This window comes from Lissotriton helveticus, chromosome 3_1 (genome assembly GCF_964261635.1).
Source record: "Lissotriton helveticus chromosome 3_1, aLisHel1.1, whole genome shotgun sequence".
NCBI lineage: Eukaryota > Metazoa > Chordata > Amphibia > Caudata > Salamandridae > Lissotriton > Lissotriton helveticus.
Window position 1 is genome coordinate 724815825 of NC_136061.1, and position 22895 is coordinate 724838719.

The window sequence follows — 22895 nt, forward strand, 5'->3', positions numbered from 1 at the left end:
TCACATGAGCTACTCTACATAGGAAAAGGGCCTTGACATCCAATAGGCAATTGCTCATACAGTTTCTATTTTGTGTATGTGAACATAACTGTCAACATTATAACATCAGTCTATAGCATGTCATGTCATGTTATCTGATGCCATTAATGTCTAGTGTGTAACCTCTTGTTTGACTGCTTCTGGTTTGTTGTACCCTTGCTTGGTTAAAGTGGTGTATTATGTTTGGTATTGTGCTTTGTGCATTCAATTTATCGGTTATGTAATTTAAGTATATATGAGATATGAAAAATGTTGAGAAAGCACAATCTGGGCTGGGTGTCTATCATTTACTGTGGTTGTGATAACTGTGTGATGCAGTGGTGTAACGAAACTTGAGGGGGCCCCCCTGCAAAGTGCATGGAGGAATCCCCTTTCCGACCTACTCTGGAGCGCTCAGGCCAGCGTACTGCGCTGAAGGGGGCCCCCTGGAGCTCTGTGGGGGTGCAGGGGCCTTTGTTACGCCACTGGTGTGATGTACTATAACTGCTGACTTTTATTCCTCATCCAATGTGCCTCACTCAGAGAGTTAACATTACTTGGGTGAGGAATAGTTTCTGTTTCAGAGTAAGTACCTTGAGTGCAGATTGCTAGAGTCCCTGAGCTTTCCCTCTTTTAGAGATCTCAGTGGTCTCTTTAATTCCCTGCTCTGAAGAACCTGTCCTGGCCTGTAGCATTTTTGATTTTTAATAAAAGTGCTTTTAAAATTAATCATTTGGCTCAATTTTGTAAACAATGTATTGAAAAAAAACTGTGTGGGGCTTGAACACTCGCCCCATAACTCATCTGGAAATGGTTGAGACCAACTCGCTGCACTCACTTGCCTTTTCCAGTGCTACGTTTAGCTGCTCTTCATGCCCTGTTTATACTTACAATTTAGCAGGTTAACTAAGATTTGACCTTCACCACTGCTTGGTATGAATGCCAATTTACAACACTACCATACTGCTATCATTACATCTGCATTTACAGACAAGAGAAATGCAATTTGGCAGGGATATCTTAAATACATACCTTCCAAATCACCATTCGGTATCCATTTTAAAGTCTATTATACGAGTGGAAAAGCTGTACTGACTACTAAAACGGAGTTAATACATAGTAAAAATAAAACTAAATCTTTCTAGCAGTCACAAACCCTCTGGTTTTGTGAATTGGAGGGTTTGTGACCTCTAAAAAGTTTAATACCTGTGATCACAGTGTACTAACAACACAAGCCCTTCTACCGAGTTCCTGTGTCTACTGTCCAGCTGTTGTTCCTTGCCTGCGAACGGTTCCTGTTTTGCCCGCTTGAAGAGTACTGGCCCCCTGCAAAGCCCCCGCCGGACCCGCAGACCGCGCGCTGCCCGGACTACATTACCCAGAGGGCAGCGCGGTCTCGCGTGAGGTGGGAGCTTCCTGTTGTCAATTGGCCATATATTCCACCGAGGGCTACCGCGGCGCGGGAAGCCCTTCTACCGAGTTTCTGTGTCTACTGTCCGGCTGGTGTTCCTTGCCTGCGAAGGGTTCCTGTTTTGCCCGCTTGAAGAGTACTGGCCCCCTGCATAGCCCCCGCCGGACCTGCGGACCGCGCGCTGCCCAGACTACATTACCCAGAGGGCAGCGCGGTCTCGCGTGAGGCGGGAGCTTCCAGTTCCTGTTGTCAATTGGCCATATATTCCACCGAGGGCTAACGGGCGCGGGACGCGCGCGGGCGAAGCCCGGGCCAAGGGCGGGCCCGTCCTTGGCTGTCTGTGGCCGTCTGTGGCCGATTGAGGCTGGGCTGGGCCCCCCATTAACGTCTGGGATACCTGCTTTTGAGGACTGGCATTTGGTGTAACGCCCATGGATGGTGAGACCCTTAGCCTCTAATAGACGTTGTTTTTTCTGACTCTTGTCCCGCATAACTGGGAAAGTTGGTGAACGTTTCGAACTGCTCCTTGATCCTAGTACTGCTGTGCGTGTAAAAGCCCCCTACATAACCAAGATTGACTGGCATAAATTAGTGTCCTTTTTTTTTTTTAATAGTTTTTTTAGATAGCATCTAGGACCAACTTTTAACTGCCGGGTTGTGGTATTTTATGGGAGGATGATTTACAATATTTGATGCATAGTATTAATTTCTTATGTGTATTTGATTAATATTCATGGAACTTACGTACTACAGCATTGGCACATAGGCACCTTATGCTCATACTCCCGAATTTGGTACAGATTGGCATCTATTTTTGCACATTGTTTTTTACAGATCGTGGGTACATTTTAAATAACTATTTTTAGACTCCCGTGGTTTGCACATAGGCACTTTATTCATTATATTCCTGCCCTGGTACAATTCCACATATTTGCACATTTCTCTACCATAAGTAACCCCACCCTCATATTGGCATTCAGCCATAGCTATAGCACGTTGTCACTTTATTCTCCTACCCCCACCCCAGCATTATTTGCACTTTACTATAGTAGCTTGAATTTTGGCACTTTATCCCCCCTACCCCATCCCCAGCATAATTTGCACAACCTTATATAGCGCTCTGTACTGACAAAATACAACACTGGTTATCTACTGCTGACATAAATTCTCCCTATACTTCCCTTCCATTTACCGATACATTAGTATTCCCTGTAATTTACACAAGTGGTGTGCTGCTTTTGTATTAGTATAATCTCGCTTGAGGATACGAGATAGTATCATCCTTACACCATGGGAAAAAGAAAGAACGCTTCCTCCTCCCCTAGTCCCAGTACTAACTCAGGAACTGGGGGGAGAGGAGGGCAACAGTCTTTGATGACATACCTAAACGGGGCCATGGGTGCCATTAAGGAACAAATAATTTCTGTAGAAGAGGCACTATCACAGGGTAGGTTATCCTTAACTGTAGATTTAAGTGCTGGGGAGAAACACTACAAAGTCAGGGTGAAACAACAAATGTAGGAGCAGCTAAGTTGGGTGTAATATATGGGTGTGTTTTGGATACTTCAGACCATAGTGAGGTGACTGACTCCGAACAGGAGATTGAACCCCCATCAAAAAGTACAAAAAATCCTGCAACAAATCAAGGTAATGATTCCAAAGATGGGAATATAAATTTGGCTAAAAATAGAAAAACATCAGGGATAAATAGAAAAGTGACTAATAAGCTGGCTAGGCCAACTCAAAATAAGGAACAGACAGGAGCTGGAATTGAAAAAAATGGATACCCTGTAGAGGAATATAGAAAGGATTTGGTTAATATCACAAAAACCCTAGATAAAATGTATACTTTCCTAACGGCACAATGGGAAACCTACTTGAAAAAGTGGAGGCCATTGAGATTCAATTAAAAAATGACCATCAACTAAGGCTTAATAACAATAACACTAATCTACTGGTACAGGGTAGCTTCATACAGCCATTGAATCCGGTAATTTTATGTACGAATGGCCCTATAAAGAAAAATGACCAGATACAGTCAGCCAATATTTTTAATAGTAATACCATGGCCAACCAGGACAATCTGAGGCAGACCCAGGACTCACAAAAAATTAAGGGACAAGACGTGAGTCAAAGAACAGAGAGGCCGACACCTAAAATTAACGGCAGTCATTTAGACCTGCCGCCGGCCGCATCACCGTATGTCATTGTAATAGCAAATGCCCCACTATTACCAGAAGCGGCTCAAGAATCATGGGAAACCTTGCGCAATAAATCGCTTTCATGGTTAGGGGATAAAACTGGCCTGGGTGAAGCCCTATTTGCAAACTTTAAAATGGCCCGCTGTGTCAGTTGGGTAGGCAATAGAGGGAAAATGGTGGCCGGGGATTGAGTTGTCCTAACATTTAGAGATCCCAGACTTATCCAAGCTTTACTGTCCAGAATAGGTAAAACACACCTACATGAAGGAGAAATGTGTGTGCTCACACAAGACTTCTTCTACAAACCCCTAAGTTTCGAAGGACAATCCACACTATCGGCACAGAATTATATATCAAGGTGGAACCCTTTTAATGTGGCCATACAAAATAGATTTGACCCATTATCATCCTTGGATAAAAAGCAAGTGTCATATCCCAACTAATTGTACAGCTTCAGAGAGAAGGTAGGAGAAAAAGCTGTTAACCATCTCTAGAGTCGAACATGAGGCAGACGACCCTGTGGACAACTGCCAGATGTCCGACTCCCAGCCCTCTAATAATCAAGCAATAGTATACTTAGAAATTGTAACTCATGGAACGGACCAACTAGATAAAAGCATCCCTAATGACATCTTAAACCCCATAAACCCGAACCCATCTGCTAGGCCCCAACCATCAGGGAATCAATATTGTAATATAGTGTTTTGGAATATAGCGGGTTTGGCAGGAAAGATACATGATCCAGCTTGGTTGAAGACTGTGGATGAGCATCAGATAATCTGTCTACAAGAGACCTGGAAGATTATTGAGTACCATATGGAGGGATACCGGACGTATCATACCCCAGCTCTTCCTAGTAAAGCAGGTAGACCTAAAGGCGGCCTATCTACTTATATCTCAAATATGCTAAATGTGAGGAAAGTAACGTTTGAAGGAACTAATGTTTTTTTATAAGATTGTGGAGTTGCAAGGGAAGGGTGATGGCTGCTTGATAATTGACAATTTTTATAACAATGTTCCAAAGAAATCAATCCTCAGTGTCGTGAACCAATTCCAATGTGATTTGATGAAACTCCGAGAGAGACCAATTGGGGAATCGTGCTGCATATGGGGAGGGGATTTTAACTGTCATCTATGTAGGCATTACCATAATGGAATCTGCGGACTGGGGGAGGAAACAGATGATGCTCCACCACATTTTAAACATACAATTATGGGCGATATGCTGAATGAAATTGTGTCCGAATTTAATTTAGATTTTGCCAATGAGTTATGTACCCCTTCAGTAGCTTTTAAGCCAACATAAATAGGGAGAGGTTGTCATACGACAATTGACTTTGTTCTGTTTTCAAAAAATAAGAATGCCATAAAGCTTTTAACTTAGGTAACACTATGTAATGCATTGAGTGACCATCATCCTGTCAGTGCCTCACTCTTATTCGCGTATGGTACTACCCACAATGCAGGAGATGAGGGTTCCTTATATAATCATGAATTTAGCCTGGTAAGCAGAAATGGATACACCCTAAAATGGCAGAAGGTAGATCCCATTGTGTTCATGGGGCAACTTGTACATGAAACACAAGAGGATTTTAAAGTGTTCCTGGCAGAGGGCAACAAGGGAATATATGTGATAAACGCTTTTGTGAATATCTCAGCCAAGATTAATAAAATCCTCACAGTTAAATAAAAGATGGGATCGCATAAAAAAAGGGGATGGTTTGATAATGAATGCACCAAAGCACACAAAAAGCTAAAAATAGTCCTTAAAAAAATACCCAAGGACAGAGAAGAGATAAGGAATGCGAGACTAGTTTATAAACAGGCCCAAAAGAATAAAAAGCAAAAACTAAAAGAGGAAGTATGGCTAGATCTACATGAAGCCTGCCTACAGAAAGATAATGTAAAGTTCTGGAAGATAGTGGACTCCCCAAACCTAACGGTGAGGGACTGTGACAAAGAAGACATAGCTATCCCAGAAGATAGCTGGATTGGCTATTTCAGTGCCCTATATCGAGCCGATACATCCCCTATAGCTAACGAGCCAGGGAGGGATATACCACAAACAGGAAGCGATGGGACAGAGGGTACAAATAGGACACAGAAAAGCATATCGGTATACCCTCTGGATATTAGCTTGACTGTGGATGAGATAATCGCAGCTATACAGAAAAGCACCCCTGGTAAAGCCCCAGGGCCAGATGGTGTCCCGGTTGATGTTTACAGGTCAAACACTGATATTTGGGCCCCACTTTTAATGAATGTTTTAAATAAATGCTGTCAAACTGGTTTTATATAGACTTGGTCAGATGCAATTTTAATACCTATTTTTAAAAAGGGAAACCGTGATTACCCTAAATGTTACCAACCTATATTACTTTCAGATTCATTCTTAAAGGTGGCTGGGCAGGTAATTTTAAACAAATTACAATTATGGGCCGAGGAAAAGGAAGTTTTATCAAGGCTACAATATGGTTTCAAGGCTGGACTCGGCACAATAGAACAAGGCTTGAATCTCAATCTTATCATAGACAAATACACAAGGGCCAAAAATGGAAATATGTTCTTTACATTTGTCGCCCTATCTTCTGCGTTCGACTGTGTGATACATAACAAATTATGGGATATTTTACAGGAGATGGGCATTGAAAATGACATTTTATTATTTATTAGAGAACTTTACCGCGAGGCAGGAGCCAGGGTGAGACTTGGAAAAAATGGGGAGTGCTCGGCTAGATTTGGCATTGGAAAAGGACTGAGGCAGGGATGCGTCCTTGCCCCATTCCTCTTCATACTATATATCAATAGCTTGGGTGATCTATTGGCCAAGCTTCCCCACGGCTATCCGGCCATTAAAGGAAACCCTGTACCAATATTATTGTATGCGGACGACGCAGTTTTAATGTCAAGGACCCTATAGGTCTACAGAGAACTTGTCAGCTATATGCAGGAGAGGGGGCTGCAGGTAAACATAAGCAAAACATATAGCATGAAGTGTGGGAAAAGAACCAAAAACAATTGTAACACCTCTATTAATGGTAAAAAAAATTGAATGTGTAAAAAATGTTGCCTACCTAGGGATACATTTTGGCCAGAATGGCACCTGGCCATCTGCAATAGTGGCCCGCAAAATTATGTTTATAAAAGCTACTGGGGCACTTGTTAGCATGTTACGACAACTGGGTTCACGGCCGGTTCCAGAATTGCTGGCAATATATAAGACCAAATGCGTTTCAACTGCCACATATGGTGCCGGCATATGGGGATTTACAAATGCAAACTCCCTACAGGCCTGTGAAAATAATTTCTTGCGTTATCTATTGGCCGTACCTAAATCAACTGCCATACATATCTGTCACTCTGAGGTTGGTCTGCGTAATATTGTAGATATCATAAAATCTGATCCTCTTTTACTATGGCACAAGATATGGAACTTCCCAGAAGCAATCTTTAATCAGGATGTTATGTTATGTTATGTTATCTTGGTTTTGTATAGCGCACGGCTACTCAGAAGAGTGTCCCGGCGCTTTGGTTGCACACCTGTCTCACAACATAACACGAAAAAGACCAGAGAGGGATCCAGAAAAAAACCACAAGGGGGACAACTAAGAAGTAAAGAGCCACGTCTTGAGACCCTTCCTGAACGCCAGTAGATTTGGTGTACTACGCAATGTTACTGGTAGCATGTTCCACAACTGCGGGGCCAGCAGTCTAAAAGAGCGGCCTCCAATGCGGGCCCTTTTTATACGAGGAACTGTGGCAAGAAACAAGGATCCGGACCTCAGAGCCCTGGCCGGATGATAAAAGGCTAGCCTTTTTTGGAAGTATTTTGCTCCTGAGGCATGAAGAGCTTTATGCGCCAAGGTTAAGGCCTTGAAAATAATCCGCTTCTGGACGGGAAGCCAGTGCAGTGACTGCAGGAGTCCAGAGGCTCTGGCACGGCGAGGTTATCCAAAGATAGCCCGTGCTGCCGAGTTCTGGACCACCTGCAGCCGTTGTAGCAGATAGTCTGGCAGGCCGAGATACAGGATGTTAGAATAATCAATTCTCGAGCCGACTATCGCCTGCACTGTTATCTTCCTGTGTTCCTCCGATAGTAAAGGGAGGAACTTTCGCAACATCCGAAGCAGGCCAAAACAGGTGCCAGTGAGACCAATTACCTGGGAGCGAAATGTAAGGCCATTGTCCATCTTAATCCCCAGGTTTTTAGCCACCTGGGCAGAATCCGCCGGGGGAAACATGTTCTCTGGCCACCACTCCTTCCAATCTGGATCAGAACTGCACCCGAAGAAGAGGACCTCCGATTTATCCGAGTTGCTCTTGAGGCTGTTATGTTGGAACCAGTTAAAAACAGCCCCAAGGCAACCCCGGATACTCTCTCCGTCGAAATCCACGCCTTTCTCGCAGGTAAAGAGGAGCTGGGTGTCATCGGCGTAGGAAACGATCTGGGCCCCGAAAGACTCCGCCAGAGCCGCCAAAGGGGTCATAAAGATGTTGAAGAGAGTTGGGCTCAACACTGAGCCCTGTGGGACTCCGACACCCAATGGCGACATCTCGGCGGAGCAGGCGGAGGCCCACACCGTTTGTCGACGGCCCGCCAGGAAAGATCTAAACCAACTGAACACCGTCCCCCTTAGACCGATCTCCAAAAGTCTAGCGAGGAGCCCCTCGTGGGGAACGGTGTCAAAGGCCGCCGACAGATCTAACATCACCAGCATCGCCTTGCCACCTGAATCCAGCACCTCCTTAATCGCCTCCGAGACTTCCAGGAGTGCTGTTTCTGTACTCAGATTGGCGCGGAAACCAGATTGGGTGGGGTGCAGTAGGTCATGTGACTCCAGATAGTCGGCAAGCACCCTATGCACATGTTTTTCAAGAATTTTGGCGAAAGCAGGTAGCAGCGAAATAGGCCTATAATTGGCCAACACCTCTGCATTCAGGCCAGGCTTTTTAAGCAGAGGAATAATCATCGCCTGCTTCCATAACTGAGGAACCACACCCTGCCTAAGAGAACAATTCAGCAGGGGGTTCACCCAGGGATTGATGACTTCCGCCATTTTCGCCAGAAATTTGGCGGGGCAAGCATCCCGGGGGGAGCCAGATTTAAGACACGTCATCAGATCCAATGATGAAGCAGCGGAAAGAGGGGGAAAAACTGCCAAAACCGGGTCCACAATAGCCATGGAGACCGAAACATCCTCCACTTGGCAGGGCAACTCTGGCTCCTGCAAGGGAAAAGAGTCCTGGATCAGCTTAATCTTAGAAATAAAGAAGTTGGCAATGTCAGTGACCCACGACTCTGAAGGAGGGGCCTGATTCGACAATGAGCGCGGGGCCGTAAATTCCCGCACAATGGCAAATAACTCCTTGCAGGAGTTTGAGGCAGTCTCGATTTTCCTCGCGAAATAACCTCTCTTCTCAGAGAGGATATCGCGGTGATAGGCTTTTACAGAGGACCTGTAGGCAAGTTTGGCCACCGGGTCATATTTCGCACGCCACGCTCTTTCAGCCACCTTACATTGGCGTTGTGAGGCCATCAAAGCTTCCGTAAACCACGGGGCAGACACCCGCTTTTCTATATTACGGGGGGGCTTCACCGGAGCAAGATCATCCAGCCTCTCCGTAAGCCATAGTTGCAGCCGCTCTACATCCCTATCTAAATCCCCTGTCAGAATACAGGGATTAGCCACAAATGCCTGTTTCAGCAATTCAGGAGTGACCCGATGTAGTGCCCTAGATCCTAGGGCAGACTGCCGGAGGGCACAAGATGATTTTCTAACCTCCGTAAAGTAGTATTTGACCAACCTGTGATCCGACCACAGCACCTGAATGGGTGCAAGAATCTCTATGGGAGAGGTCGAGAAGATCAAATCCAGGATATGGCCCTTCTCATGAGTCGGTCCACAATGATAGGGCGACAAGCCAAGAGGGGCTATAACGTCCAGCATTTTTATCGTGTCGACGTCCGTTTCATCGTCCATGTGGATATTAAAGTCGCCAGCTACTATACAATGCTCCGACTTGAGTACCAGCGACGAGGTTATCAACTGGAGCTCTTCAAAGAAAGTGCCCGTGGGCCCTGGGGGTCTATACACCAGGAGACCTTTAACAGAATAGTGCGGCGATAACACAATAGAAAACGCAAGGGATTCACAGCCCTTAATCGCATCGGAGGGGATGGTGGTGCAGGTGGCGCTTTTATTTACTATCAGTGCCACTCTGATGATATTACGGATTGCCTAAAACTTGATAATGCACATTGTATCCCATGATTGAGACATATCAAGGAAACGACAGTTGAATTTGGACATCCAGAGATGTTCTCAAGTCCAGATTGTATGGAGATTACTTCCAGGAAGCTACTGAAAAGGGAATACTTGACTTACCTGGAAGATAAGCGCTGGTCTGCGTAGAAAGAAAAAAATTCTGTTATGAAAAATCACATTATGTTAGTATGCACTGGATCCCCCACACTGCCCGCAACAAAACTACCAGCAGGTTTTTGGATCTGGGGCTGGTTCTAGCCAAGCGCGAGATAACCAGTCATTGGAAAGCGGCTGCAGGCCCTAGTGCGGGGCGTTGGCTCAGAGAATTCCTTAAGTGGGCGGACTATGAGGGGACGCTCCAACTCCAACTAGCTCGAAGATCTGACAATGACAAGCTATGGGACACAGCCAGAGCCTGGGTAGCACTGACAGACCTACTTAAGGACCCGACTGACGACGAGGACGGATCCCCCTGAACTTCCCTACCATGTAGATTGTGCAGGACCCAGGGTGCGGGCAGTGCAATGACCAAGTAGGCGGGCGGTGGGGTCCCATGATCGGGCGCTTTCCTTCGGAGGACAATAAGACCACTGACGCGGGGCTCCATTGGAGAGGTTGGAATACATTGTGGGTGGCACACATAGTGCTGGAGCAGTGGCATGTCTGAGGGGAGGGAGGAGGATAGGGTGGGAGGGGTGGGGGAAGTTCGGGTGTGAGCATGTTGAGGGGGGGAGAGAGAATTGGATGTTCGGTTACTTGGTCAATTGAAGGCAAGGAGTCTATGTCTATCATGCTTGAGGATTAAACGGCTGGTGCCCTGAGGAAATGTGCTGCTAGGTGGCGACGATATGACACCTGTCACCAAAACGGCTGGGCACTGCACACTGAGATTGCAGGGAGTGCAACTGACTCGCAGAATGGTGACGCAATATTCTATTCTGTCTGCATTGGCACATAGGACATAAAGCGAGCAACATGCATTCGGGGACCATCTGAAAATGATGTATGTTCTTAATGCTTAAAACTTCAATAAAATCTGTGTTAAAAAAAATGTTAGTATGCACTGGAATTCAGCCATATCTGTTGTATGTCACATACCCCTTTGACCGAATGCTATTGACACGTTTCCGACTAGGTATTGTGCATAGAATTATTACATTCCCAGTGACAAACGATTGGTCACGTACTCTAGTACTATGCCCGTGCGATAGTAGTTCAACACAATCTACACTGCATGCAACTTTATTCTGCAGATTTTATATGATGCCAAGGAGGGAGTTTTTATTACCGATCTTAAAACAGTATGGAAGACAATGTAGAGCCGCATTTTTAAAGATGCAATGCATGGAAGATGAATTGACGATGGGATGTATAGTGAGTTTTTTCAAATGTATGATCAGATTAAGAAAGACAATTAGGCTGTAAAGTAAAACACACTCCCCTATCTACTGTGTATGAAATGTATTTTTATCTGTACTTTTATGTCTTTCATATGAAACACGAATAAAGTAATTTTTGATTTGATTTGATTTGAACAACACATATTTTATGAACGCCCATTGGCAATGTTTCACAGCTCTCAAATGACCCAGTTTAAGGTGTGAGTCTCTGAGCCAGTCAAGGATTTGTCTTTGCATTCTGCGGCATGTAGTCCCGTTTATTGCACCAGAAGTTCGTAGATACCATTATCAGAATGCAGAGAAAAAATCCTTGACTAGATTGCCTGCTCACGCATTAAAGTGTGTTATTTGAGCTCTTTTTATTGTAGGTATATCAAACTCGTGTTTGTGTGTATTTTACATCTTGTAGATTTACCAGCAGAGCTATTGAAACAAACCCACATAGCTTTGTACAGATGCAAGGCAGGCACTCGAGTCAATTATAAGCCGCCATGTTTGTTTTTCCACGATCCGATGAATATATGGCTGTGTCAAGCCAAGACACTTTCTACCGAGGACATCAAGATGGAAGATGAAGATTCCATCACACTGTGAACATGCTGCATTGATGAACTTGTGCCTCAGGGTATCAATCTTTGAGTGTGGCAGCTTTATCAGATAGTTTGTTCAGCTGTTTCAAAATGTATGTTTCCCTCTGGTGCACACATAAATAGTGGAAATGAGAGATACCTCTGTTGTCATCTTTCTGCCAGCAAACAATTTTGTGACAATAAAAATTATTAAGGTCATGTTAACCTTTGTAGGTTGATTTACAGCAGTGTTCAAAACTAAATACATCTCTTAACTCTTAACATGGCAGCTTTTCCAGCCACTGTGTGGTTTTGAACCGAATAACACCAGCAAACAATTGATTTGAGCACGCTCAAGGACAAATCCAAGCACAATTTAGTGCCTCAAAATGCATACCAATTTGTTATTGAAAATGTGTGGAACACTGAAAATCTGTTTTGCTTTCAGATTATAGATGAAGAGGAAACACAGTTCTTGAGTAACTGCCCTGTTGCCGTCACTGAGAGCACACCAAGGCGGCGAACACGGATTCAAGTGTTTTGGACGGCTCCCTCCGCAGGGAGCGGTTGTGTTATTCTGAAGTAAGTTTTTTGAATGTCACTCTGTCCATAACTTGTCAGCTTCGATTTTTTGCAGCTATTTGAATTAGGATATTATGAGCAGACATAAATGGCATATTGCAATTCAGAATAAAGTACATGAGCTTTTTTTTTAGCAATTATTGCATTGCATAATAGTTTAAAAATATAGTAATCCAAAACAAGTTAATACATTTTTTTTTATCTCATCACACTTTATCACCCGAGAATATATATACACACTAGTTTACCCCCCAAAAAATCGCAAAACACATGTGGCATAGATTTGAAGATGGGTTGCTTTTTATTTAACAAACTTGTTTGTACCTTACTATATTTATTTTCCTTTGGAAATACATTGACTATGCATATGATGAATTGTTCCCCATAATAAAATATCAAATGGAGTAGCTATTGTTCACACATCAGCCATGTGTTTTCATGTTCGTAAATGACTTATGGATAAGGTAAAAATATCTGAGAGATGAAAAACAGGGACCAGCCTTTCTTGTACAATTTAAAAACGGGAACTTGGTAAACGCTTAGTATTTTAATAGAAAGTGTTGCAATTTGTAGTTGCGCTTTTAGAAGCCCGTATTAGTGGATGATTGCTTGGTATTTTCTGTGCTCGTGGACCAATCAACTGTAAACTCCGAATCAAAAGTCACCAGATGCACAAATGGCGGCGAACATGTAAGCGTTCCAAGACGTTGGTAGGTCAGACAAAACTGTAGCCTCTTTTGAAAGGTAATTGCATTTGCACTGCGATTAAAACCCTTTTGATGACCACATTTTCTGTACGCAATATATCATTTTTGTCACCATGAACCAACGTTGTAAATTTCTTATATTTTGTAACATGTTGTCACATCAAGAACACAAGATTATCCAGGAAGTCATGCTTGCTTTTGTTGCTGCAATTGCAGTAAACCTTTTATTGGTCCCACAAAGTTATTGCAAGGTGCTTTTTAAATTTATTTTTGATTAGGGATACTTACACAAAAGAGGAATACCAAAGATGGATACATATGTTTGGCTGATGAGGATTATGAATCCGGAACCGGTCCCAGGATGCTTGTTTCCAGTCCAGGGAAGACATGGCTTGTCAGTTCGGGCTGGACTGTTCCCATGAGGCACAGGGTCAGACTGATTTGCATATGGCCATGTCTGAACTAGGGTGGGGAGTGAGCTAAAGAATGGTGATGGATTAAACCCAGATCAGTTGACTGGGGGTGAGGGTTTGATTTGCTCAAGTGCTCCATCCTTCATCCCCTTTGGTATCGCTTTGTTTGCCCTAAATTGGCAGGGTATGCCCAGACGTGGGTCCTTTGCTCACTCTACCACTGGATTCAAGATAGCCTGACTGATGAGGATTATGATTCCGAAACCGGTCCCAGGATGCTTGTTTACGGTCTTGGGAAGACATGGCTTGGCAGTTCGGCCTGGACTGTTCCCATGAGGCACAGGGTCAGACTGATTTGCATATGGCATGTATGAATTGGGGTGGTGGAGTGAGCTAAAGAATGATGATAGATTAAACCCAGATTAGTTGACTGGGGGTGAGTGTTTGATTAGCTCAAGCGCTCCGTCCATCATCCCCTTTGGTATCGCTTTGTTCGCCCTAAGTTGGCAGGGTATGCCCAGACTTGGGTCCCTTGCTCACTCTACCACTAGATTCAAGATAGCCTGGCTGATTAGGGTTATAAATCCGAAACTGGTCCCAGGATGATTGTTTCCGGTCCAGGGAAGACATGGCTTGGCAGTTCGGGCTGGAATGTTCCCCTGAGGCACAGGGTCGGACTGATTTGCATATGGCCATGTCTGAACTGGGGTGGTGGAGTGAGCTAAAGAATGGTGATGGATTAAACCCAGATCAGTTGACTGGGGGTGAGTGATTGATTTGCTCAAGCGCTCCGTCCATCATCCCCTTTGGTATCACATATGTTCAGAATAACATAGAAACAGACCTCTAATTGATATTTACTTCATATACTGGACATTCGTAGGGCCAAATCGTGTCTTATCACTTACCCTGTAAAGAAACCAAAAGGTAACAGAAACATTTATAAATGCCACGATATCCGCATGGAGCATTACCTCAGCAACTTTTAATATTCTCCTCTGACACAATTTTATCACATCATTTAATAGATGATGACGTCTGCAGTATTACCTTATCTGCAGACCTCTGCAAAATGTAGTGCGGCATAGGCTTGAATGGTTCAAAGGTTCAAATTTTATTATTTGCGTAGTTATTTAAAACCATTGCAAGAAAGGTTTCAAAAATTCTTAAAACACCCTTATAAAACACTTAAAATAGGTCATAAAATAGAAAATTCATTTGGGTTATTAAGAAACTCAGCAAAGCTGGATAGAGCGCTTTTTTTCACTATCTGCAGTCCTGGACTCTGTGTTAAAAAGCTCTCGTCCTATTCAGCCAGTTACTGTGGTTGCCCCATGAGCTCTGCTTGCTCAACGATGAAGCACTAGTGCTAGAAAGACATGTTCAGTAAGATGACATTGAGTGTCCATCTGCTGATCGGCCTACTTCTGTAGTATTTTCCGCCAATTTTGGCATTCTCTGTTCGGCCACTCTCAGGAATTTCACAAATCTGCAGTTTAGTTGCGTATTTGATGGATTCAGACAGGCAAGCACCGCTTGCCTTCTGGTGCCAATCCCTCTCTGCTTAAATTGGTCTTTAAGAAGCGTTTGACAGGCTTGTTGCAAGTCTTCACATAAGCAGATTACATGAAGGATGTCACCATTGCTGGAGTTACATAGCCTGCAGGTTTCATTGCCATCCTTCCTCAGCCATGGTGATAAGTGCCCTGAGCATGGCAGAATCCCTAGTCTGTGCTTTAAAAAGCTCATTTTTATGGCTCTGGGGTACCCCTGGTTAAAGTATGTTTGTGGCATTAATGATTTGTAGGAGTTTAGAGTCATCCATGCATGTGATCTTTTTGAGAATAAAACATTGTCCTTCAGTAAGGAAAGTGATTTGACATTTTTCCAGACTATTTTTTTGAAGTTGCTATGCCCAAGCTGTTTGTCCCAGAGCTCGGAGAGTTTGGTGACCTCCAAAGCTGACTGGAGGTACTTTCTTGCCTCTGAAGTGTCCCTGCTTTGTATATCACTCCATAACAGAGAGTTTAGTGTGTTTGTGGTAGCGCTTCTTAATTTGTGGCAGCAAATGATGTATGCTCTTTGCCTGGCTAGATCTTGTGTTTTCAGGCTGAACTCCAGTCTTATTTGAGCTAGAGATGTATAAGTTGGAAGCGAGAACATTGTTCTGTAGGCCTTGACCTGTATGCTGTCCAGATCCTTGGAGTCCCTTCCCCGCATTGCCTCGCTGCCATAAGTGATCGAGGGCAGCAGTTTTGCCTGGTTTACCTTCAGAAACGGGGTCATGATCGAACCCATCAGTTTGGTTGCCAGATTTTTCATTGTCAAGGAAATCAATGAGCCTCTCCTCCTTATTTCCTACTTCTGGTACGCGAAAGAGCCTTCTTTATCAAATATGACTCCCAGGTATTTATACTCGCAAGCTGGGTCAATTTTTGTGTCACCGAGCAGCCAGCTCTTGCATTGTTTTTTGTTGGCATTAATTGACATTGTTCGTGTCTTGCTGAGATTTATTTTTAAGTTATTTTCCTTGGCGTAATTCTGCATTTCGGTAAGAAGACGTTGAAGGCCAATGTAAGTGTGACTGAGTAGCACAACGTCATTTGCATACAGAAGGTTACTCAAGGTTTTTCCGCCTACCCTTTGGGAGTGAGAGTTGCAGGCATCAAGCACTTTCGATAGGTCCACCATAAAAAGATTGAACAAGGTTGGTGCAAGCACGCACCCTTGTTTCAAGCCTTTAGTAGTTGGTACTTTTGAGGACAGGTGAGTGCCGCTTCCTAATTTCACCTTCACCCAGGTGTCAATGTGGAGGAGCATTAGCATATTTAGGGTTGGCTGTGGTAGGCCCCATTGCGCTAGTTTCCCCCAAAGTCTGCCTCTCTCGATGTTATCAAATGCGGCGCTGAAGTCAATATAGCACAGATGTAAGGGAATCTTGGATGTTTTTGCTGCATCAATAATTACTGACATGGCAAGAATGTTTGTTGATGTTCCAGTTGTTTTTCTAAAGCCTGTCTGATTCAGCAGAATTATCTGATTTGACTCAGCCCAAAGTGTGAGCTCCTCTAATATGGTGCCGGCAAAATATTTTGCCTCGTTGTCAATCAGGGCTACTAAGCGATAGTTGTTTGGTTCGGCCTTATCTCCCTTTTTGTGGATTGGGACAATCGTCAAACCCTGCAAGGATTCTGGAATTTTGTTTAATATTCTGATTTCAAAGAATAGTGGTTGCATAATGTCGGACCACTCTTTATTCTTTGCTTTATAAAGGGCAGGTGGTATGCCGTTTGGGCCCAGGCCACCTTCTCTTCTGCCTTTTGCTATCTGTTTTTTTATTAAGTCTGACTGCTGGCACGTCGATATCTCTGAGTGGGTGATGTTGATGCTTGGGAAGGCCTGACCCCTTGACTTTAGCGTGTCCGTTTTCCAGTTTCTCTTTGGGATCTTACTAATGCCAATATGAGCTCCTGGGTGCTCTATGTCATCGTTGAAATGGCTGGAGAGATATTGTGTCCAGGTTTCTTCAGAGATATGGGATACTTTTTCTTTGTGCTGTGGGCGCATGAAGCCATTTACTGTTTCCCAGAAACGGGCGCTCTTGTTGCTGTTGATGTCGTGTAGGAGTTTGGCCCATGCTTCGTTTTCGCCCTCCCTTTTGGTGTTCCATTTAAATCGTTTTAGCGCTGCTCTTTGTTGTTTCAGCATTACTCGTAAGCTGGTGTTTTTAGGAGATTTCTCAGTTTGCGTAGAGTCATGTTTGCTGATCTTTTGAGGTTCCTTAGTTGTGCCCTCTGATCTTTGTTTAGATTGTGTTTACTGCCCTCTGTGCAAAAGTTATCTTTTGGGGGGTAGTTGACTGCAAGCTTCTGTAACAGTTTTGCCGTGTACTGAGCCCAGTAGGTAATGTGCCCGGCTGCAGTGGATTCTTGGACATCGAAGAGTTGAAGAGCAGATTCGGCTTGACAGATTGAGTTAGTGATTGTGCATTTGATCCTCTTTTGGTTAAAGAGATAAATCGGCCCCAATGTTGTGTCAGGCCTGATTGAGATTGGAGTGTTTGATCCTATGTGACATTCCTGGGGGCGATGATCGCTATCACCCTTGTCGCCCATTCTGTACCCCGAGATGTGAGGGAACAGCGCAAGGCTTGCAAACGTGTAATCCAGTATGGAACTTGTTTTTGTCGAGTAAAAGGAATTGACTGGAGGGGAGTCTGCCGGAAATCATCCATTCAGTGCTTGGAGATTTTGATGTTCTAAGTCGTTAGGAAAAAAATGCCATAATAACCGCTTTCTTATCTGGGAGGACGCTTTGCGGTGCAACATTATGTATTCTTTTTAGAACCAGTACCTCCTCCCCTTCTGATGAGCCCAATAGGTCTTGGTTTAAGTCCCCTGTCACAAAGAAGAGTGGGTTTTCCATCTGGGTGGAGTACTTTGCCAGTTGAGTTGTTATTTTAGTTGAATCTTTCGCTTTATTTTTTGGATGTACATATGAATTGATTATGCATACCTCCTCGTCTTTCCCGTCAAGGACAATTTTTATTTTAACTGCTAGTGTTGTATTCAAAGTTGAGACCATAATGGTTGCTGATGCTATTGTTGTGGTGGAGACATAGGTAGCCAATCCACCTAAGTGATGGTCAAACCTGCTGGTCCTTGAGGCTGGTGTGGCGAAGCATGTATAACCCTTGATGTGCTATGGATCCGTGAGCCAAGTTTCTTGAAGCGCTATTATGTCAAAAAGGGAGACATAATCCTGAAAATCTGGGTCGTTTATTTTTGTGTTTAAACCGTTAATGTTCCAAGAATGGTGCTTTCTCGAAGTAGAAATAGCTCAGCTCTCATGACCAGATGCAGCTAGACATCAAAGGTTCTGATGCATTAATTGCCATATGATGAGAGGATGCACCGTTAATAATCCTAGAAAAATAGTGTTCAATCTATAGATGTATGTATCTATGATATTGTGTGTTTATTTGAAGAGTCCAAAACTGGCTAGAGAGCAATGTGTGCTGAACAAGAGAAGAATTCCTAAGTTGTGACTCCTGTCTGATTGTAATGAATCAGGACTTTCATGCTTGATAAATTACATTGGGAGATATAGCGTTCTCTGTAGGACCGGGGGTTCAGCTCCTTTCTGAATTGAGTAATGGTTGGGACAGTACTAATGATATAGAGACATTGTTTGGATCCAGTAGCATACATGAAGAAGGCCATGTCTTCATGTTTTCTCATTGCGGGCTCGGAGGGGCACCCGTTGGATTGATACTCCTCAAATTCTATAGGCCTTCGATGAGAGGTACTGCTCCATGTATGATGCCGTTCAGAGTAGAGCTGTTATGGTATAAGGAAGACTGCAGTGCAGGGTATCGTCTCAGTCCAGTTCCCATTTGTAGTCTATTTTTCTGAAGTTAATTTCTGTGCAGCAATGTTTCACTTTCTTCAGAAGATAGAGTTAGCACCATGGAATCTTGATTTTCTTGGCAATATGTTCCTCTTTGAAATAGATTGTGTCAATGGTGACATCAAGTGATTTTGCATTTTGTGTCAGCTGGGGGATTGAACCTCTCTAAGGTCATTTTGGAGTACAAGTTTTGAATCTGTGATTTTTTTGTTACGCTTGATGAACAGTAGGTATTCTGTCTTAGCCTGCTTGAGTTCTAGGCAGGTGATGGCCAGCTAATTCTGAATGGAATCAAGACATACTTTGAGATGATTGATGTTGTGACCAGCAGACATTTTCAGGTATAGTTGTGTATTATTGGTATATTTATGGATTTTGATGTCACAGTCAAGTAGTGTTTCTTGTCACAGTTGAGGTTGAAGGGAGATGGGTTATAAACCAGCACCACTCCACAGGAGCAGATCAGTTCCTGGAATGTTAAACTCCCCATGTGGATGAATTGGTAAGGGTTGGTGAGGATAGAAATAAACCATTGACGGACCAGGTCAGAGACGCCATGCATATTTGCAGTGTGTGGGTTAGTGTTTGGAGGTCAACTGTGTTGAAAGCTGCAATGCAATATAGTAGGATCAAGAGGCATGTATACCAGTTGTCAGCAATCTAGAAAGCTTCACTGATTTTTTTAAGATTCAGAGTCTCTAAGCTTCAGATAGGGCTAAAGCCATATTGGCAGTTCTGTATAATGTTAACTATGCTGATCTGATCTTGTAATTGCATGGGGAGTAATTGCCTGATGTTTTCCCAATTAAATTTAAGTGTGCGAGGGGGTTGTAGGTAGCCAGATTATCTGGGTCTAGACTAGGCTATTTCAGCACATGTGGAATGTTTCCTATTTTTATAGTGTCAAGGAACGTTTCATGACAGAATGAGTTTTGAAAATCTTGCTGAGAGGTGTTATAGCATCTCCTAGAAGCAATTTCCTGGGTGATAGTAGGTAGAATTTTTTATTCATAGGTGGTAGCCTTCAGAAACTTTGGGATGACCATGAGTGCAGCCTGTAAACACTTTACTTCTATAGCTTACCTCACGAGTGGAGGTCTTACAGAAGGGGGATTTAAATTTTGAAATGAGGGATCTGCCTGTAGAGCAGAGTGATATGAGTGGGTAAGATCTCAAGATCTTTGCTTTCTTCATTTTAATGGTCTTTGAATTAAGTTTTTGTTGTCTGTGAATTTCTATGAGTATCATGATGCTGATAGTTTGGATTTGGAGTTTATGTTTGAGTTATGCATTAAGACTCAAATGTTTTTTGTAAGACTTATGTATAGGTCGAAGAGTGTGTTAACATTTGATGTAGAGTAGAGGGATTGGGAGACTCTAATGAGTTAATCCTGAGAGAGTTCATAGGGGGGAGTCATTAAAGGAGCAGTATGTTTGTTTTACTGTTTTCAGATAACTTTGGTGCATTGGTGTGGCATTATAGATGGAGAATGAAATGGTGACATATCAAGCTCAGATGTTTAAGGTTAATACATTGGATAGAAGGAGAGGCATTTATGATCAGGCTAATATAGTTGCTTTTAAAGTGCGTAGTCAAGGTGATGTTCTGTGTAATGTCCAGAGGTTTTAAAAGTGTGTAAAGTGGTATTTTCTGTATTTTGGTGGTTGAATATATAGAGCAGCCAGAGTCAGGAAATGAGAAAAGTGGGATGAGTGTCCTGCATTAAAGTTGAAAAAGTGTAAATGATTTGAATGCTACTGGTTGGCTAAGTGTGCGGGACCAGGTGGACTTGTGAATGACTGTGAGTCCTCCACGAGTATTTTGTGTGTAACTGGCGCGCTGCTTTCTGTGGCTTCAGGGGTTCCGATAGTCTCAGGTACATGTGGGATGATGAAGGGTGCATTCAATGTATGTTGTATAGTGATATGTGTAAAAGCAGTGGCTTGAAAAACTGTGATTTGTGCATTCATGAACATGAGGAGTAGGGTGTCTTGTCTTGGTGGTTCTGGTCAATCAATCAATGAATCAAACAGCATTGGTGTTCTGTAGCACTTTCACCCCTGGGGTTATTTAGGCGCTGTGTCTCCATCGAATAACCAGGTCTAGAGTCTCTTATTAAAGTCTGCCTCGATTACTAAGAGGATCAATTGAGTGTTAGCAGCGTATGATATTATGTTGAATCTGTGGGATCTGACAACGTCTGCAAGAGGCACCATGTAAATGTTGAATAGGCTGGGCCTGAGGGATGATCCTTGTGGTACACCGCATTTTCTGTCTGTGGGTGCAGATGTGAGGGGAGCCAGTTGGATGCTCTATGTGCATCCCGTAGGGAAGGATGTGATCCACTTGAAGGTGTCTTGCTGTACACCTATGTTGTAGAGTCTGTAGATGAAGGTGTCATGGGAGATGGTGACCAACGGCGCGGAGAGGTCGGTGAGGGGAAGGGCCACAGTTTCTCCATGGTCGAGGAGTGTCCTGATCTTATCTGTGGCAACAATCAGTGTGGTCTCAGTGCTGTGGTTGGCATGGAATCCTGATTATGAGGGTCCAGTAAGTGGATTTGTTCCAGGAATTTGGTGAGCTGCTGGTTGATGGCTTTCTCAAGTACTTTGACTGAGTAGAGGAGCATGAATATGGGACAACCATTTTTTAGATTGCTGAGGTCGGCAGAGGCTTTCTTTAAGAGTCTTTAAGAGGAGTCCGATGTCTGTGTGTTTCTATCTGTCAGGGAAGGTTGCTGTGGAGATAGAGGTGTTGAGGATGCTGGTGAGTTGCATGCTGATGAGCGGAGACAAGGTGGTAATTGTTTGGCTGATTTTTGTTGGTTGGTTCAGATCATCGGGATTGAGGGTGGTGGGTTGGAGGTTAAAATTGTTTTGGTGTTGGTGATCTTGGTGTGGAAGCAGTCTGAGAGGGAGTCACAGAGTTCTTTGGAGGGGTGGACGGAGTTCACTATGGCTGTCAGGTTGGTGAATTCTTTGACAATTTTCAAGAGTCTCTTTGTGTGGTTGGCCGCAGTGTTGATGGTGGTGGTGTTGACTGCTTTCTTGGCTTCTTTGATGTGCCGGTGATAGCTGCTAAGGGCATGTTTGTGAGCTGGTCTGCCAGCCGGGTTCTTAGTGGCGCGCCATGGCATCTCGAGTTGGTCGCAATTGTGCTTGGTGGTCCTGAGTTCTGGGGTATACCAGCTGGTATGTTTGGAGGTTGTCTGTGATCCAGGTGGTGAAGTTCTGGATGGCCTAATCAAGGTTTGTTGAGGCCTCGTGTTGGGAGGTAGTGAGGGCCTTTGACCACTGAGTTTTGGTAACCTTTCTCCAGCTGCAGTATGAGGGGATCTGATGCCTGTTTATGGAGTGCTGAGCATCGGTGATGGTGACTTGTACGATGGTGTGGTCAGTCCGGGTGAGTTCTGTGGTGTGGCTGAATTTAATTGTGTCCTTGGAGGTGAAAATGGGGTTGAGTGTGTGTCTGGCTTTGGGCTTGGGTTCGGTGACCAGTTGGGTGAGGTCAGTGCTGTTAGGGTTTGCAGGAAGTTTGCTCTGAATATACTATACCAAAGCAAGGCATAGTGTGCACAAAGTCCAGAGGTTCCCCAAGGGTAGGCAGAAGTAAAATAGATACTACCTTACTCTCTATTTGTGGTAGTGTGGACGAGCAGTAAGGCTTTATAAGAGGGTAGTGCTGAACATTTATTGTACACACTCAGGCAAGAAATAATATCATACATTCAAAGACTGAACGTAGACATATTTGTTCGTATAAAAATATTATGTGGTTGTATGGTATTTTCTAGAACTAAGCCAGGCCTGGTAAAGCTAAGTTATAATATTTTGCAAAAAGAATGCAGTTGAATACAGTTGAAATGCAGTAGAATGCAATTGATTTGATTACAGTTTAGATGCTGATATAACAATTAGT

General features: G+C 43.7%; 1 protein-coding gene across 2 annotated transcripts in view; it reads left to right on the forward strand.

Moving 5' to 3' along the window:
- SPON1 (spondin 1) overlaps positions 1-22895 on the forward strand; it is a 1249069-nt gene that overhangs the window by 265210 nt on the left and 960964 nt on the right. For both annotated transcript variants that reach the window (XM_078680877.1, XM_078680876.1), the window contains exon 3: positions 12314-12447. In XM_078680877.1, the coding sequence (XP_078537003.1) occupies positions 12314-12447 (134 nt within the window). The remainder of the gene's footprint in view (positions 1-12313; positions 12448-22895) is intronic.